Source organism: Pinus tabuliformis, chromosome 1_2 (genome assembly GCF_031772625.1).
Source record: "Pinus tabuliformis cultivar Carrire ecotype Pingquan chromosome 1_2, CPIR1, whole genome shotgun sequence".
In the NCBI taxonomy this organism is placed as follows: domain Eukaryota; kingdom Viridiplantae; phylum Streptophyta; class Pinopsida; order Pinales; family Pinaceae; genus Pinus; species Pinus tabuliformis.
This window is the reverse complement of record NC_142298.1, coordinates 541,108,981-541,128,810: the sequence shown is the minus strand read 5'-3', so window position 1 is coordinate 541,128,810 and position 19,830 is coordinate 541,108,981. Positions and strand designations below refer to the sequence as shown.

General features: G+C 40.5%; 1 protein-coding gene across 5 annotated transcripts in view; it reads left to right on the top strand.

Annotated features, from left to right (window-relative positions):
- Positions 1-19,619, top strand: part of LOC149206731 (protein IN CHLOROPLAST ATPASE BIOGENESIS, chloroplastic-like) — a 226,915-nt gene extending 207,296 nt beyond the window's left edge. For 4 of the 5 annotated variants that reach the window (XM_089395546.1, XM_089395544.1, XM_089395543.1 and 1 more), the window contains 5 exons: positions 18,378-18,440; positions 18,532-18,626; positions 18,831-18,912; positions 19,000-19,110; positions 19,201-19,619. In XM_089395546.1, coding sequence (XP_089251672.1) covers positions 18,378-18,440; positions 18,532-18,626; positions 18,831-18,912; positions 19,000-19,110; positions 19,201-19,341 — 492 coding nt within the window. In that variant the 3' untranslated portion in view covers positions 19,342-19,619. Of the gene's footprint in view, positions 1-18,377; positions 18,441-18,531; positions 18,627-18,830; positions 18,913-18,988; positions 19,111-19,200 lie in introns of all 5 variants that reach the window. The other variant, XR_016252586.1, reaches the window with a different exon arrangement.
- Positions 19,620-19,830: the final 211 nt, after the last annotated feature.

Sequence of the window (19,830 nt, the reverse complement as noted above, 5' to 3'; positions counted from 1 at the left end):
TTACATGAATGCAAACCATTATTTGTGCACTTACATGAATGCAAACCATTATTCACAAATATACAAAGTTTCTCATGTATTTAGCAAGGGTGGATATAACCAAAATAACCCCGATTGAAACCTATCTATGGACCAAAATTTGTCAACAAAGAGGCTTTAAATGGCCTCTAGAGTATGAAAAAAACATGCTGCAATAAATAACTACATATCATCATAATCATTATCTGTATTAGGGTCCCCATCATCAATATCACCCTCTAAGCATTAAAATATGATAGAAACAGCTTAACATGCCTAATCAATGATTTTGCTTGAGTGAAGGGTACATTTTTACTATGGTCATGACATAGGAGCTTAGCAATCAATGCAACCAACTTTGAGGTACATAAAGGGTTTAGTGCTTTTGATTAAATGCTAGTTCCATACCCTCAGACATGATAGAATCGTATGGAAACATTGTAGTTCTGCCAATCTTGAAATTTTGAAAACTATAAATTCTACTAAATTTTGAATGGTATCGAAGATTCTACTTTCTCGATACGAAATCCTATAAGTTTGGAACCACTCTCAAATGTCTTGAACCAATTAATGGTAATGTTAAAAATTAAAGTAAAACGATATAATGTTAGCTTTCCATCCATCTAATTTAAGAATTATTTACTAGGATTAGGTTTTCTGTTTTCACTTTTATTATTGTGACCACAAATTCTAGCAGCCTAATGCAAAGCTTCACTAGGCAACCTAGATCTTATGGTAGCAAAAAGATCAACCACCACTGTCATCTCAGTGGCTTCTCTTCTGTTGTTTTGCAGTCGGATGTTATCCACACAATGGAGGCTTCCCTGGCAAGGCTTAGAGGATAGGTGACATAGGGTTATTAAGACAAACGATATTCTAAGGATCTTGCATACAATATCACCTAGAAATATCTTAAATATAGGAAGGTTTGAGGGTGATACGAGCTTAATGGTTACAAAAGAAGGTACCAGCAATGCCTTGGAGGCCAAGATAAGATTGACAAATGTTCGAGTACACTTCCCACCAACCCCAATAAACCATGAAATGGCTGTTATAAGTTAGGGTTTCAATGATGCACATATTTACAACATGCAAAACCATGTAACAACAAAGAAATAGCCTATAAGGATAAGATCAAAACCAAGAAATAACCTATAAGGATAAGATCAACAAAGGCTTGAAGGGTATTAAGGAGGAAAACAAGAGAAAGGTCAACAATAAGTTTTTAATGGCAGAAAATGCATAAAACAACAACATAAACCTCGACATCAAACCTAAATTTAATGGTAAAGCACGCAATAAATGAGAGATTTTTCTTTTCAAATATTAATAAATGCAATTCCTACCTAAAGGATAATAACATATAGATATAAGCTTGCTATTAAATGTAGATTTAGACCAAACCTTAGCCCTAACTACTATGAAATGAAGAAAAGAAGGAAATTTATGTGGATCTACTCAACAAGACTAGTGCCTTCATCCAATTGGGCAATGGGTTCAAATAGGGCAAGGTCAAGATAGGATGACCTTGGATGAAGAAGGGTGGAAGACAAATTTGGTTCTCTTAGAAACCCTAGTGACTTTCTTCATAGGAGATTCAAGGTCGAGGAGGCATGAAAACAAGTTCCTTTGATGGATTTTTGAATTACAACTTTTGCATAAACATATAGAAACAAGAGTTCATAAAAGATTTTTCACTTTTTAATATGGCACATGATAAACCCTAACGTTAGAAATTACATGCAAAATGGAAGAAAATAGCATTAAACCTACACCATTCAAGCAAGAATAATTTCATCAATCCATGAGATATCCTCTCCATGCAATAAATATCCTCCCCAAGACAATTGTCACTCAGCCATTGCATCCAAAGGAAGAGAAGAAAATACTAGTGTGCACTCTCTCAAGAGAAGAAAAATGAGTGTTTGTGATGATCCAAAGGGTAACCAATTCCCTCTATTTATATGAGGGTAACCAATTCCCTCTATTTATATGAGGGTAGCCAATTCAATTTTCCTTAATTTACCATGAAATAGCCCTAGAAGTTTGCTTAAAGCATTCAACAAGGCTAATAGGTCACAAGTTGACCTAAAGATAGCTTTATAAAATGATAAATCATAATAAAATGCCATAAATTCTCAATACATGTGGGAGAAGAAAATGCTCTACAAGATGATGCCATCCTCCATAAATGGACATCTCCATCAAGCAAAGTCACAAAATGTGTCCAAGGGAGCTCCTCCCTCCAAGCGACATCATCAAAGTGAATGGGTGCATCTCCAAGTAACACCTTTTCATCCAATATGTCATCCTCAATAAAACATATGTCACCCTCCTAGGGAATGTATGAATGACATGGCATCCCTAGGGAAAAATGTTCGCCTCAAAAGGAAGTATGCCAACCCTCCTAAAGTGTCTCAAGTGATCTACATCCTCATTTCAGCTATGAAACAAGGCAACATCCATCAAACAAGTATAAGGCCATCTTGGGGGTGCTTGGGTCCTTTGGGGTACATCATCAATCAAACTAACACCCTAGGTTCTTAGCTTAGTGTTTCAACATCTGGGGGTGCAAAAGGAGGTCATACATCCATGTGGGGCTCCTCAAGGCCTAATTTTGATCTCTAGAGGGGCAATGTTGGTGTTGTATGTTGAGAAATCTAGGGCATATCAATTAGGTGATTTCTCTATGTTAGATAACTGCTTGTGAATGCTTTTTACTTCTTAGATTAGGATCTTATTTTACCTATGTTATTATAGTATTGTTCTTCATCAAACAACTACCAATGCATAAACCATAAAGAGACAAGTGACACAAGATGTAGGCGATCAACCAGGGCTCTCATAGCTAGGCTAGATGTCCTCCTCAAGGTGCTTGAAAGGTTGTCAAGTCATTTCCCAAGGGAAATCCAATGTATTTGCAATTAAAAAACTTGAAACATACCTTGAATATTGAGTGAGGTCAATATATTTAGGTAAAGAAACCATTCAAGTATCATAGTGGACCCTATTCAATGTTAGGGGCACAAAAATACTTCACACAAACTTTGCCTTCAAATCTCTTTTCTAGCTGATGATTTGTAAGCAAGTTACCACCCATGTGTTAGGGATGATTATGCAATTAACCCTATTAGGTGTTTCTAGCCCCAAGGGGAGAGATAGTTCCTGGGTAAGTTTATCAATCCATATATGCATGTGATAAATGTGCTTATGGAATGGGAAAGACTTCAAGGATGATGCCATAGCCATGGTACCAGTTGAAGGAGGTCCAACATCTTAAGTATAATGATGATAAGAGGGAGCAATCATGGAGGCATGAGTTACCCCTTCTTTGGCCTACATTTTTGTTAAAATTGGCAACTAGGGCCAAACTCCATGTGGGTCATCTTATTTATGGCAGCTGATATTTTTCTTGGATCCCTCTCATCGAGAGGTGTAGGATTGATCTAAAGATCATCCGATTCCGATAAGTATTCATGGAGTTATGAATTTATTTGTGTTATAAGACAAATTGTCAAGTCGGCCAGCGACTTATGTAGGCTCAGAAGCCCAACAATCATGTCTATTCAACCTCTACGTTTTAGTATAAATAGAAAAGGAATTGAAGTCATTTGACACACTCATACATACTCTTCATGTGATCTCCTCCTCTCCACGTCTTTGGGTTTTGGTGAAGGAGAGACACTAAGAGTATATGCTGGCCTATGTAAGAATGATGCCCTAGATCTAAACGCAGCTATGGAAGAAGCCCTAGAAGCTGTCATGGAGAAGTCTATACGCAGCAAGAAGAAGGCTCACATTCGGTCTACAATTGATGCGAAGGAGACTGTGCTTGGGACAAAGAAAAGGAGACAAAAGCTAGCCGCAGTCCTAAGAAGGGTGCCCTAGCCGCAGTTAGGAAAACAGGCCAGCGAGTTTGAAGGGACGTTTTCAGGTAACCAAGTGCTGGAAGGAGGGCCGAAGCACCATGCTGGAGGGCCGCAATAGTAAGGGACTATTCTGGGTTAGTAAACGCAGGGATTCCTCCTAAAACAGGCCGAGTAAGGGACTGTTCTGTTGTGACTAGGCCGCAGGCCTGTAGGTGCTGTTTTGAGGATCAATCAAAGAGCTGTAGGTGCCTCCTCAAACAGCGAGGTCACATAACTTGAAAAGAAGAGGAGGCTGCACAAATTAAAGGTGTGTTTTGGGCATGACTTGGATTGCTGTAGGTTACAGAGGGAGCCCTAACTAGTGACCAAAACACTGCCCATAAACAGAAGTGCAAAGTATGGTAACTTCTACTTTGACTTGTTTAATTGGAGAGGTCTCTTCATTGATAAGGAGATTCTATACACTGTCACATAGGAGCTGCAATGTGCTAGTAATGGGACAGCTGCAATAACATGTGGCAGCTATGGTACAATGGGACAGCAGCAATAACATGTGGCAGCAATGGCTTAAAGGTCTGCTAGAAGGAATCAGCAACTATAGCCTAGCTGCTTTGCTAGGCTGCAAGCCATAGCAAGCAGCTAAGGCTGATATACTTATTGCTGCATGATGTAACAACAAGTGACAGGTGCAACCATAATAAAATGCAACATAGCAGACATTGAGTGCAGATCAGCAATGAGTTCAACACTGGGTACAGATCCGTGATAAAGAACAGCTCAATGATTGGAGCAGCTCAGTGACAGGAGCAGCAACATGAAGTGTATAGCATGGTCATGATTAGTGCAGCATGGTGCAGTGCGTAGAGGTATAGCAAGTGGACAAGCTGCAGCACTATGATAGGTGAAGGAGTCACCTTGGAGAATCAGTTGAAGCAACATGTCTTCAACTGATCTCATATAAATATAGAAAGTCAAAGTGTTGACTTCTGTCGTAAATGTACTATCTCTCTCTCTTTCTCTGCTAAACTATTGAAGAACATAAAAGAAGAATTGATCAAGGGTTTCCCCACATTGGGGTTTGTCCTTGGCTGGCGCCACATCTTGTGTCCTCTTGTCTTGTCTTGTCTTCTGCGATTTATATTTATGTTCTATCTGCAGTTTACTTTAACGCTGATGTGATTGCTAATCTGGAAAAGATATTGAGCTAACTATGAAAATTGAAATAAATTGCTCTAGCATAGAACATACCTAAAATTAACATGGTATCAGAGCTGAGGTGAAGACAATGCCCAAGCAAGAGTGAAAGAGCAATCACCGAAGATAGTTGGGAAAGGACAAAAGGATCAGTGGATTCCTCATCCCTCTTCAAATTCACCGAGGGTGAAGTCGAAGTAGAGAATATTATCAGAATGGCGCAGCGGAAGTTTCTGATGGCCTACCTAAAGATCACTTCATTGGGAAGTTCGGATCTAAGGGTGGAAGGAAAGGCGGATGCCTTGGTTGCAATAAGTTCGGCCATTATGCGAAGGAGTGTCCGAATGGCAGAGACACATCTCTTGATGAAGATAACAATCATTCCAGGGACATCTTCAATGATCAAAGGAATGACAGGTAATGCAGGTCATCAAGGAAATGGTTGACTCTTCAAAGAAAGCAAGGAACCCCAGGTATGAAGAATCAAATGTTGTTTCTGATAAGATAAAGAAGCGTTATCTTGTATTGGCCCTCTCCTTCAGATTCTTTGGGAATCTGGCTTATTGATTGTAGTGCTTCAAGGCACTTCATCGGATAGATGGGTGCACTCTCTAATTTGGTAGAGATGGGAACAGTTGTGGGATTATACTTGGAGCTAATGCCACCTATCCCAGAAGGGGTGTAAAGTAACTCAATTCATTTACATAATCTCTTTTATGTACCTGATCGCAAGAAGAACCTGGTGTCCATTTTAGCAATGGAAGTCAAAGGTTTCAGGGTGGCAGTCATCGATGGAAAGGTACGTGTTTGAAAATAGAATTTTCAAAGATGTTTTTGAGTTCAGGGTTGTATCAAGTTGCAGGAAGTCCACTGGGGACCATGTCCATTGACACATAGCACTGAAGGTCTGTGAGTTAGATGGTGACAAGGATGCCTGAATTCAAAAGGAGCATGAAAGTACATGTTTGAGATGTACCGAAGGAAAATCTTACAAGGGGACCATTCCCCTCATGTAGCAGGTCCACAGGTTTGAAACAACCCAAGGGATTTGAGATTGATGATTAGGAATCTCATGTATACAGGTGGAAGAAAGCCCTCTATGGCATGAAGCAAAAACACCCCGGGTGTAGTATGAGAGGATTGATAGCTGTCTGATGAAGTTGAGATTCACTAGGAGTGAAACCGATCCAAACCATTACCTGAAGGTTGTGGATGATACACCTCTCATACCGGCACCTTATGAGGACGGCTTATTTCTGATAGGTGTAGACCCTCTCATTTGCAGAAGCAAGAGGGAGTTGGATATTGAATGTGGAATGATAAACAACAAGCCTGTGACTACCTTGAGGATATTAACTTTCAGAAGTTATATGGTAGTGATGTCGGACCAGATTTGGGAAATGCCTCTGAGTTTCATAAACTCATTTACGTTGATGTTCTTGGTGAACTTCTGTCCGGACATATGTTTTGCAGTTAGCATGGTGAGCTCATATTTGGTTGAGCCTCACCGGATTGGTGCCAAGAATCTTCTGAGATATCTTCGGGGCACAATCTCATGGATTGTAATACACTGTCGGAAATATGAAACTGCATGATTATTTGAATGCTGAGTGGGCAGGCAGTGTGGAGGATCACTACAACACTTCTCAATGCTGGTTCTCTTTGGATTCTACTTCGATATCATGGATGAGCAGGAAGCAGAAATCAGTTGCTATAAGCACCGCCGAGACCGAATACATAGCTACGAGTATGATCTCGTGTGAAGCTGCATTGCAGAAGCTCTTAAGTGAGTTGTTTGTACACATGATGAATACCACTGTGATTCTGTTATTAAGGAATCCCATATTCAATGATTGTTCTAGCAGATAGACATCAGATACTGCCTTATCTAGGATATGGTAAGTCAATGAGCAAGGCGGCTCCATCACATTGAGATGATGTACAGGTCGCTACACTTTGTCAAAGCCCTGGGGAAAGATCAAATCTGTGATTTTCCCGAACGACTTGGAGTTGTCGAGAGACCCTTGTAAAAGTGTCCTGCATGTTGCATAAATTGAGCTCTGGGGGCTTGGGGTTCTTACTGGAACAACATACAACCACAGGGTGACTCACCCTCCCCTGGTGGTGCGCGCTGAACAGGATGATTAGTTCTCCTGTGGGCTAAGATGATTCGTTCTCCGTGGCGATTGTGGAACAGGATGATTAGTTCTCTTGTGGGCCAAGATGATTCGTTCTCCGTGGCAATTGTGGAACAGGATGATTAGTTCTCTTGTGGGCCAAGATGATTCATTCTCCGTGGCAATTGTGGAACAGGATGATTAGTTCTCCTGTGGGCTAGGATGATTTGTTCTCCGTGGCGATTGTGGAACAGGATGATTCGTTCTCCTGTAGACCAGGATGATTAGTTCTTCGTGGCATCCACTGGACAGGATGATTCGTTCTCCTGTGGACAGGATGATTAGTTCTCCTGTCGAGGCATCCTACCCATGCAGTCTGGGACTCATGGGAAGTACCTCTCATCTGATCAATGAGCAGGGAAATGAGGATAGGGACCATAGTAGTACCGATGGATGCATCGTTGTATCTACCGTACTCCCTATGTTAGGATGACCTACATTGATCTGGGATCAATGGTATTGGTCTGGGACCAGTGAGAGTGGTACATACTCAGAAATTGACTTCGGGTCAGTAGAGGACTGGTCTGGGACCAGTGGTACAAACTCTGACACTGACTTTGGGTCAGTGGAGAATGGTGTGAGACATTCTCGATCAACTCTTCTTCTTCATGGTTCAGCAGAGCTGAGCTGAGCAGAGCTAAGAAGAGCAGAGCTGAGCAGAGTCGAGTAGAGCAATGTTGAGCAAAGAAGAGCTGAGCAGAGCTGACCTGAGCAGAGCTGAGTTGAGCAGAGCTGAGCAGGGCAGCGCTGAGTAGAGCAGTGCAGGGCACTAATGGCAGAGATAGTACAGTTGGACATATGGATCAGCGGATGGAGTTCTCCCTAGTTGAGAGGGGGTGTTAAAATTGGCAACTAGGGCCAAAATCCATGTGGGTTATCCTATTTATGGTCGCTGATATTTTTCTTGGATCCCTCTCATCGAGAGGTGTAGGATTGATCTAAAGATCATCTGATTCCGATAAGTATTCATGGAGTTATGAATTTATTTGTGTTATAAGACAAATTGTCAAGTCGGACAACAATTTATGCAGGCTCAAAAGCCCAACAGTCACGTCTATTCAATCTCTACGTTTTAGTATAAATAGAAGAGGACCTGAAGTCATTTGATACACTCATACATACTCTTCATGTGATCTCCTCCTCTCCATGTCTTTGGGTTTTGGTGAAGGAGAGACACTAAGAGTATATGCTGGCCTATGTAAGAATGATGCCCTAGATCTAAATGCAGCTATGGAATGTTAGGATATTCCGACACATAGGATATAGTTAAGTTCAACTTGGTCTAGTATAGAGTTAGGTTAGAGTTAGGTAAAGTGTGTTTCTTTACCGTTGTACATTTTGTAACTTACAATCCGACGGTCACGATATGTAGTGATCCGACAGTTCACTCTCACCTCGGTATTACCGACACTTGATCCGTGGCTTGACACCCGATTGGTCCATGAGTTCTATTTAAAGCGCATGGAGGGTCATTGTTCGGGTAATCCGTGCATGAGAGAAGCTTATGTAAATTTTCATTCTTTGATTAATAAATTGCCTGTAGTACCCACGTTGGGACAGGCCGTGGACTGTTTCCCTCCTTGCACTCTGAGGGTTTTAACCACGTCAAAAATACTGGTGTATTGATTTGAGATCTGGTTGTGAGCGGTGTCCTTTTGGTATTCTTTCTGTGGAACTTACCCTGTAAATTCCTACATGGTATCAGAGCTATTTGAGGGCCGCGTCCGTTGGTGATCCAAATCTGAAGCCGGTAGAACTGCATGCGGCTGTCGTTTCCTAGATCTGCTGTTTCTGACTGCTTTCGGGCCGAGAGGACTGCTCTGTTGCGTTCGGAGCATCTGTTCCAGTGAGGAACCCCTTTCGTTTCACGCGAAAAGGTTTCCGATAGCCCTAGCTGCGTCATTTTTCAGATCGGGAGGTATACAGTGTTTTTTTTTGCAGTTTACTGTTATTTTCTCTCTGCTTATTTCGGTCTCAGTTTATTTAGCCTTTTTTTTTAACCGGATCTATACCTTTCATTTCTGCGTATGCTCTTTGCCCTGCGACTCTGTGCGATCTGGGCAAATCAGAAACAGAAAGGAAGGATTTTTCTCATGCGTATGCTCTTTTCCCTGCACCTTAGTGTGATCTCGGAAAATCAGAAACATTGAGAAAAATATTTAGTTTTTCGGCTAAAGCTAACTTTGAGATTTTTTTTTAAATTTCTAGTTTTTTGGCTAAAGCTAACTTCGAGCCGCAAGGTTCGTTTTTCTTTGCATATTCGTGTTGGGTTTTGTGTTTTGTGTTTTGTAGGGAAAAAGAGCTTTCTCAAGGCAAGCACGCAAACCGAGGCCCCCCCCCTCTCTCTCTCTCTCTCTCTCAAATTTTTTGTATAGATCAATTGGTTCAAAGCTATTTTAAGAGAGTAGAGGTCTTGGGTTCAAGTCTCCATTTTGTGGGGGCGGATTTTTTCATTCCCGCACATTCGCGCACTTTGCCGGCAACTTCAACAATTATTTTTCAAAAAGCCATAACTTCTTCATCCGGAAGCCTTTTTCAGAGCCGTTTTTTTTAAAACCGCCTATTTTTTCGAGATCTATCCATTGGAACACTTACTTTCAGCATCTTCAGCTTCAGTTTTTTTTAAAATGGAAAGTCCATGCCAAGTCATTCTTGACAGCACTAACTACTTCCAATGGGTAGCCTACATGGAAGATTTACTTAGAAGTAAAGGTCTCTTCAGAATAGCCACAGACCAAGAGAAGAAACCAAAAGATGAAGACAAGGCGGCAAAATGGGAAAATAGACAAGATCAAGCACGTGGTTTGATAGGGATGTCTATTTCTCCTGATCTTAGATTCCACATTGCAGAACTTGAGACTCCTCATGAAGCATTAGAAAAACTTGCTAAAGTTTTTGGGATTAAAAATGAAATTAGAGCCCATCAACTTGAAAATGAGCTGCTTACTTTGGATCCTAATAATTTTTCTTGCATTGAAGATTTCTTGTCCAAATTCAAGAACCTTAGATATCTCTGGAAGGTGTTAAAGTTAAGAAAGAAGATGGTAACCTTATTTATTCCATCCTTACTAAGTTGGGACCAGCCTACTCTGTATTTGTTTCCACTTTCCATTCTACAAGGGAAGCTTTCATTTGTCAAGGACAAGACTACAAGCCCCTTCCTTTGACTCCTTTTGTGATTCCTTAATAAGAGAACAAGAAAAACTCTTACACCTTGGTCTTCTTAATCTTGGAAACTCTTCCACGAAAGCGTTAGCCGCCCAGCAGCAACCAAATTCAAAGAATCCTAAGAAGTCATATCCTCAAAAGAATGGTCCTAAACCATTTCAGCCTCAAAATGAAAGATCATTTCAGCAAAATGATAAGACCAATAAAAACAAATGGAAGAAGACTGATAGACATTGTAACTTTTGTAATCGAGATGGCCACTTAGAATCTAAATGCTTTAAGAAGATGGAAGCCTTGGAAGCCGCAATGAAGAAACATAACATCCATGTGGAGCCTACTTCAACTTCAACTTCCGGAATGGCACTTTCTGCATGTCATTGTCAATCATCTCAGTCTGGTTATGCATTAAATGTATCTTCTTCTTCTTCTCATTCTCATGAGTGGCTCATTGATTCTGGAGCCTCTTGTCACATGGCCAAAAACCAAGCCATGTTTTCTTCTTTAAATGATTGTAACACCAAAAATATATATATTGGTGATGATAGATCTCTTAATGTTGTAGGGACTGGAACTGTTCATCTAGACAATGGTCAGTTTAATGATGTATTATGTGTTCCAACCTTATCCTGCAACCTTCTATCTGTCTATCAGATAACTCATTCAGGTGAAGGTAAAATTGTTGAATTTTCACCTCATGATGTTGTAATCAAGGATCTAAAAGATCCTAAACAGATTCTAGCTACTGGTCTTGCTGATGATTCCAAAAGGTTGTATAAGTTTCACAACTTTGGGTCATCCAATCTTCCCTCAGTATTTGTTGCTCATAATGATGAAGTGAGCAAACTTTGGCATGAGCGATTTGGTCACTTAAACTATCGCTCCCTTCAGCATCTATGTAAAGAAAATATGGTGACAGGTCTTCCTATGGTATCTTGCAGAGATGGTGTTTGTTCCGGATGTGTACTCGGAAAACATCATCGGGACAGTTTTGACAAACGTGCCTCTTGGCACGCCTCAGCCCCTTTACAGCTTGTGCACAGTGATTTATGTGGTCCTCTTCCTGTTGCTTCATTCTCTGGCTGCAAGTACTTCTTAACTTTCATTGATGATTTCTCCAGACGCACTTGGGTATACTTCTTAAAACTCAAGAGCGAAGTATTTACCACTTTTTTGGCCTTCAAAGCATTTGTTGAAAAACAATCTGGACATCAAATTCTTAAGCTAAGAACTGATAATGGTGGAGAATATGTTAAAAACACATTCATCAACTTTTGCACCGAAAATGGAATTCAAATGCAACATACTGTTCCATACACTCCACAACAAAATGGTGTAGCTGAAAGGAAAAATCGCACCTTAAAGGAAATGGCTAATTGTATGCTGCAATCTAAAGGACTCAGTCTTAGTTTTTGGGCCGAAGCAATTAATTGTGCAAATTATATAATCAATCGCACTCCTACTAAGGTTCTAGAGAATATCACTCCAGAAGAAGCTTGGAGTTCCATTAAACCAGATGTAAGTCACTTTCGTGTGTTTGGAAGTGAAGCATGGGCCCATATTCCAGATGAAAAGCATAAAGCTTTAGAACCTAAGAGTGAGAAATGTACTTTTGTTGGATATTCTGAAGATGTAAAAGGTTATAGACTTATTCCATTTAAGTCCAAAAATGTTATCATTAGAAGAGATGTAAAATTTGATGAAAATAAATCGGCCTGCGAGCCTAGTCCGGCGGATGTGCCACCTCTTCCTATCTCTTCTATCTTTGAAAACATTTCTTCTTCAGATGATGAAAGCGAGGATGATAATCCTCCCCCACCTTCTCAGGATCCTCAACTAGATGGGTCCGTGCTACTCGGGATGCAGCAGGTGATCTTGCCGGTGATCCTACAGATCAGCGACGTACACGTTCTCAGTTTGAAAGAGCCTCTTCTTTACTGGCTCAAGCTCCAGTAAATCATGATCCTGACACTTTTGCAGAAGCTTCAGGCCATCCACATTGGGAAGCAGCTATGAATGAAGAATATCATTCATTGATGACAAATGATACATGGGATCTTGTTCCTCTACCAAAGGGACGCAAACTTGTTAGATGTAAATGGGTTTACAGAACCAAGTATGGACCAGATGGGAAAGTTGATAAACATAAAGCTCGTCTCGTTGCTAAGGGCTTTTCACAGGTTGAAGGCATTGACTACACTGAAACCTTTTCTCCTGTTGCCAAAATGAACTCTATCCGCCTTGTTCTTTCCCTTGCTGCCTCTTTAAAATGGGAAGTCCATCAGATGGATGTTAAATCTGCCTTCTTGCATGGGGACTTGCAGGAAGAAATCTATATGGAACAACCCATTGGCTTCATACAAACAGACTCCAGCCTTGTTTGTCGACTTAAGAAATCCCTTTATGGCCTCAAGCAAGCTCCTCGGGCTTGGTATGCCAAAATGGATAGCTTTCTTTTAGAATCTGGCTTTTCTAGGTGTCATTCTGACAATACTGTCTACACCAAGAAAGTGGGCAACTCTCTTATCATCCTTGTTCTTTATGTTGATGATCTTATTCTTACTGGTAGTGATCCCAACCTTATAAACCATGTGAAGTCCAGCCTTAAAAAGAAATTTGAAATGACAGACTTAGGACACTTACACTATTTTCTCGGTCTTCAAGTCTTGCAATCCCAAGAGGGTATTTTCCTTTCCCAGTCCAAGTATGCTTGTGATATTCTTCGTCATTTTCACATGGAAGACTGTAAGCCAGCCCCTTCTCCCTTTCAGTCTGGAGTCAAACTTTCAGTCTCTTGTACTTCTCCTGAAGTTGATGCTACCTTATACCGTCAACTTGTCGGAAAACTCTTGTATTTAACCCATACTCGTCCTGATCTTTCCTTTGCTGTTGGCCTTGTTGCTCGTTTTATGCAAAACCCCCGTGAAAGTCATTGGAAAGCAGCTAAAAGAATACTTCGTTATGTTCGAGGTACAGTACAGTTTGGGATTCATTACAGTGCCAAAGCAGCTCCTCTGTTAGTTGGTTTCACTGATTCTGATTGGGCTGGTGACCCTGATGATCGGAAGTCTACTGCCGGTTATGTCTTCACTCTTGGTTCAGGACCTATTACATGGGCTTGTAAGAAACAGGCTGCCATTTCTCTTTCGTCAGCAGAAGCAGAGTATCGTGGTGCCGTGGAAGCTAGTAAGGAAGCCTTGTGGCTTCGTCAGATCCTATCAGAGTTTGGCTTTGAGCAGCAGCATTCAACCACACTTTGGTGTGATAATCAAAGTGCCATTCAGCTATGCAAAGATCCAGTCCAGCATCAGCGCAGCAAACACATTGAACTACACATGCACTTCATCAGAAAGCTCATTCATGACCATGTTCTTGAAGTGCAATATTGTCCAACAGATGATCAGGTTGCAGACATCTTCACAAAGGCTCTCACAGAGGCGAAGTTCACTAAACTTCGATATATGCTTGGAGTTCAGGAAGTTGTCACTAAGGGGGGATAGGCTCTAGTGCCTCCTTCCTTCTCCTATTGTGTCATATTTGTAAATCCTTCAATCCTATCCCAAGTTGTTCTTAAGGGGGGATGTTAGGATATTCCGACACATAGGATATAGTTAAGTTCAACTTGGTCTAGTATAGAGTTAGGTTAGAGTTAGGTAAAGTGTGTTTCTTTACCGTTGTACATTTTGTAACTTACAATCCGACGGTCACGATATGTAGTGATCCGACGGTTCACTCTCACCTCGGTATTACCGACACTTGATCCGTGGCTTGACACCCGATTGGTCCATGAGTTCTATTTAAAGCGCATGGAGGGTCATTGTTCGGGTAATCCGTGCATGAGAGAAGCTTATGTAAATTTTCATTCTTTGATTAATAAATTGCCTGTAGTACCCACGTTGGGACAGGCCGTGGACTGTTTCCCTCCTTGCACTCTGAGGGTTTTAACCACGTCAAAAATACTGGTGTATTGATTTGAGATCTGGTTGTGAGCGGTGTCCTTTTGGTATTCTTTCTGTGGAACTTACCCTGTAAATTCCTACATGGAAGAAGCCCTAGAAGCTGTCATGGAGAAGTCTACACGCAGCAAGAAGAAGGCTCACATTCGGTCTACAATTGATGCGAAGGAGACTGTGCTTGGGACAAAGAAAAGGAGACAAAAGCTAGCCACAGTCCTAAGAAGGGTGCCCTAGCTGCAGTTAGGAAAACAGGCCAGCGAGTTTGAAGGGACATTTTCAGGTAACCAAGTGCTCGAAGGAGGGTTGAAGCACCATGCTGGAGGGCTGCAATAGTAAGGGACTATTCTGGGTTAGTAAATGCAGGGATTCCTCCTAAAACAGGCTGAGTAAGGAACTGTTCCGTTGTGACTAGGCTGCAGGCCTGTAGGTGCTGTTTTGAGGATCAATCAAAGAGCTGTAGGTGCCTCCTCAAACAGCGAGGTCACATAACTTGAAAAGAAGAGGAGGCCGCACAAATTAAAGGTCTGTTTTGGGCATGACTTGGATTGCTGTAGGTTACAGAGGGAGCCCTAACCAGTGACCAAAACACTGCCCATAAACAGAAGTGCAAAGTATGGTAACTTGTGCTTTGGCTTGTTTAATTGGAGAGGTCTCTTCATTGATAAGGAGATTCTATACACTGTCACATAGGAGCTGTAATGTGCTAGTAATGGGACAGCTGCAATAACATGTGGCAGCTATGGTACAATGGGACAGCAGCAATAACATGTGGCAGCAATGGCTTAAAGGTCTGCTGGAAGGAATCAGGAACTATAGCCTAGCTGCTTTGCTAGGCTGCAAGCCATAGCAAGCAGCTAAGGCTGATATACTTATTGCTGCATGATGTAACAACAAGTGACAGGTGCAACCATAATAAAATGCAACATAGCAGACATTGAGTGCAGATCAGCAATGAGTACAACACTGGGTACAGATCCGTGATAAAGAACAGCTCAATGATTGGAGCAGCTCAGTGACAGGAGCAGCAACATGAAGTGCATAGCATGGTCATGATTAGTGCAGCATGGTGCAGTACGTAGAGGTGCAACAAGTGGACAAGATGCAACACTATGATAGGTGAAGGAGTCACCTTGGAGAATCAGTTGAAGCAACATGTCTTCAACTGATCTCATATAGATATAGAAAGTCAAAGTGTTGACTTCTGTTGTAAATGTACTATCTCTCTCTCTTTCTCTGCTAAACTATTGAAGAACATAAAAGAAGAATTGAGCAAGGGTTTCCCCACATTGGGGTTTGTCATTGGCTGGTGCCACATCTTGTGTCCTCTTGTCTTGTCTTGTCATTTGCGATTTATATTGATGTTCTATTTGTAGTTTACTTTAATGCTAATGTGATTGCTAATCTGGAAAAGATATTGAGCTAACTGTGAAAATTGAAATAAATTGCTCTAGCATAGAATATACCTAAAATTAACAATTTTCCACCTGTATGGTATGCCTTTTACTTTTCTTTCTTGTATAGCTTGGGTAACTAGCTTGCTTTTATGCTTTTCCAATACCCCTTGAAGTTGTAGCAATTTATTGTTCATTGTGGTTTTGACATTCATAAATTCATTTATTTAGTTAGAGCATGAATGCTTTGGGATTGGGTGATGGCTAATGAAGGGGGTAGAGCTCATGCTAGGCTTTTGCTCATGTGCTTATGTTTTGTCCCATTCATCTTTTGCATTTTTCGTTTTTTTCTTTTCCTTTGTGGCTTCATATGCTTTTATCTTTTTTTCAGCTGCGTCGACCTCTTAGGGCAAAGTTTGCAAGCCTTGACATATGCTTTTATCTTTTTTTCAGCTGCATCAACCTCTTAGGGCAAAGTTTGCAAGCCTTGACTTAGAGATGTGGATAAAGGATGCCTTTCCCAATGATCAATGACAATCAACCCAAAGAATGGAAATGAAAATAAGGGACAAACGGAAAGTGATAAGTATGGGTTACCTTGGGCATGCTATATCAATCAATGCCTCCTATTCTTGCCCCTCCTGAATACTGGAAGAAAGGGTCGCAAGGGAGGTCACACTAGAATCGGGGCAAAGTATAACCTCCCAAGTGAAGTGTGGAAACAAGGATACAATCAAGGGCAATCAATCATCCAAATTGACCTGTGATCCACATTAGTATGTCCTTAACATTAAATGAAAGCACATGATTACAAAATTGGTCAGTGCAGATTTTTGATAGATGACCCTATTGAGAAATCAATGCTTATAGGAATTAGGGTTTGATTCCTCTTTGATAATTACTTGTGGTTTATGTTGGCTTCTTTTACTTCTATGTTATATTATCTTTCATCAAGCAATTACCAAATTAAATGTATATGAAGGCCACAAGAACAAGAGACGCAATATATAGGCACTCAGGCAAGTCAAAACCCCTCCAAGGGGAAAACCCAGTCCAATTCTTCCACTAGTAGATTCAAATCAAGATGAGATAATCCAAGACCCTTTAGACCTAGACAAAGACCTCCTCTAATCACCAAGTCATCCCTTCCTTCCAATAGATGATCCCTGCCAAAGTCTTCAAGTGTCAGCTTCTCAGATGCAACTTCAATCCAGAATTTCAGCCCCCAGCTTCAGAATTTTGGACCTGTAGTTGATTCAGAAATTTTGGCCCCAACTTCAGTCCAGTAACTTTGCACGTGTGAGAGAGAGATGCCCAAAAACTCGGTTCTTGTCTTCCCCAACTTCTTCCTTCTTTCTCCTCAACTTCACTCTTCTTTTCTACCTCTTTTTCTTGTAGATCGAACTTGTTGAGTGTGTGCTCCAAATGAGTCGAGCTGCCTTTCTATATATACTCTTTCTACTGGGTCAAATAGCCCTAATACAAGCCGACTTCATGAGGACACGGCCGACTTGGTGTGGAGGTGACAAATGACAGTTTTGACTCAAAATTTTTTTTTTTTACATGATACAAAAGCCCAAGAAGGGTCTAATAAATATGACAATGGCTCTTTTTGACTCTTGACAAAACCTATAAGCCTTCAATGGAGGCTATGACCTAGAAAATAAATGAAAAAGCATGAAGCCCATTCTTCAATAATATTTTTCTTTTACAATAAATTTTCTTTTGGCAAATACAATTATGAAGACCGACACTAGTTACATTTTTCAGCAGACCCCTTCCTTCAAGAAGTATGCTAGATGGGAGAGAGCACTACGTGTAGCATAGGTGGAGAGCTCTGAAGTAAAACTATCTATGGATCATCATATGACTGCTGGTTGGCTGTCAAGAGAAGAATTTTTTTTCCTATGGGTTACCTACTTTTGGTGGGTAACAATTTATTATTTTTTGAATTTGATTTTTAGTAGTTCCTAGCCACAACTATACAGAACCAGCCATTTCTGGTTTGGAACCCTCAATCAGACCTATATGGCCTCGGAATTGGTCGGATCGGCTGGTTCTGTCAGTTCTGGTCCAGTTCTGATAGCATTGGCTGCAACATAACATGTTTCATTCCTGTCCAGTATCGTGCCAATCCATAACATTGTCAAGGGTCTAAAAGATGTATGGAGATTTGAGTGCCTTTATATAAATGCCTGTCTACCCCAATCCATGAATGGTCATTTTATGAGTCTAAAATTGTATGAGCACATCCATTTATCATTGCACCTTTGAGGATCATAACATTTTCACAATATTTTCTGTAGTAAGGCCCACCAAAACACTCTGGTTTGGCATTAAAAACTTTACAATATCCCAGCTTAACTTTAATTGTGATGCTTACTCTTTGAATAACATGTGAACAGTGACTCTCACTAACTTCTGTTTTACTTCAATTCTGAAAACATATAGACCTTTTGCTTTTGTTACTTGACCTAAATTATGGGTTATGGTGTGGAGACTTCTTGAACTTTGATCATGACTGCTATTATGATAGCATTATGTAAACTTCATGTTTTACAATGAGATCTCAGAAACTTAATTCAAACATGATGTGCTTTATTCCAGGTTGCATTGTTTCCAGATGTATTTGAGCGTATTGCATTGGGTCATTTGGAAAGAGGCGACCAGGTAAACATGAATAGACTTTAATTTTGTTGATTGTGGATAAGATTATATTTCAAAATTAACCGTTAAAACTTTTTATGGTTTATGTATGAAGGTTTCTGCATTGGTGACAGGAGAGTTGTACGTGAATAGGAAGCACTTTCCTGGATTTGGTCGGCCATTCGTGTTTAATGCAGAGCTTTTTCTGAAGTAAGTAGAATAGGGCTGAGCACTTGTTTATCACTATCATTCACAGCCAAATATTGCTTGAATACCATAGGATTCGACTTTGAGATTCTTTTTAATCATTTAATCATCTCTCTCTCTCTCTCACACACATGCGCACACACAGACATATATATAGAGAGAGATAATCATGTTCCTATGGTGATAATTCTACACTTTATATGGCAGAATTGGTCGTAAGCTTGAAGCTAAGGATGCTGCCAAAGTAGCATTAAAATTACCGTGGTGGACAATAGGCTGCAGATATGAGGTACATTATTTAAAATAGGTTCTTTAGAAGTGGACTCCTTCCCTGCAGACCAATTAGAGTTAACAAGATTTTGAAGGCTGTATGCAGGAAGTTGCTAAAATTGCAGGCTGGGGAGACGAACAAATTGAATACATGAGAGAAAGAGTTACAGATGAGGGAAGGCGTGAGGATATTCAAAAGGGGAAGGCACCTGCTCAGGTAGATGGATTTTGTGTATAACCGGATTTCATGCACATCATAAATGTTGTAACTGAGCTGCTGATTCCTCTGTCTAATGAAACTCCACAGGTGGCTCTTGACCAGGCTGCATTTTTGATGGATTTAGCTTCTCTTGATGGATCCTGGCATGACATCCAGGATCAACTTGCAGCTTACTACAAGGAAGCTGGGTTAGATACAATAGCTCGCTTTATACTTTATGATTGCTAAAATTAAGTGCAAATCCACACACATTATTCTCAAGGAAACAGAAAGGTCCTGATTTGGGATCAATCTTTGTATCATAAAATTAGAGCGCACATCTGAATCAGTGTTCCGCCAATTGAAATTGAAGTGTAGTAGCTAGAGCCAAGTAAGGATACAGAAAACTGGTCAGGTATATATATGTTGAGGCTTGCACTGACAAGCGTATAGGCTATTCATTCTTTATTAAATTGCTTGGTAGTTACATTTATATTAATAGATTTAATCTCAAGATTTTCAAATAATTGCTTGGGATTGATGTGTCTGATTCCTAAGTTGATAAGGAAGATATATGGTTTGGTTGCATTCATAGTTATATCAGTGTTAATAACAAGAAGCTGATATTTGGGAAGTGCTTGGATTGGAAAATGCAAAACAAAAGCTTGTGTGATTTAACCAACTTTTGGCTTGCATTCGAAGCCAATATTAATCTCTATATGTGTTCCTCCATGTAAG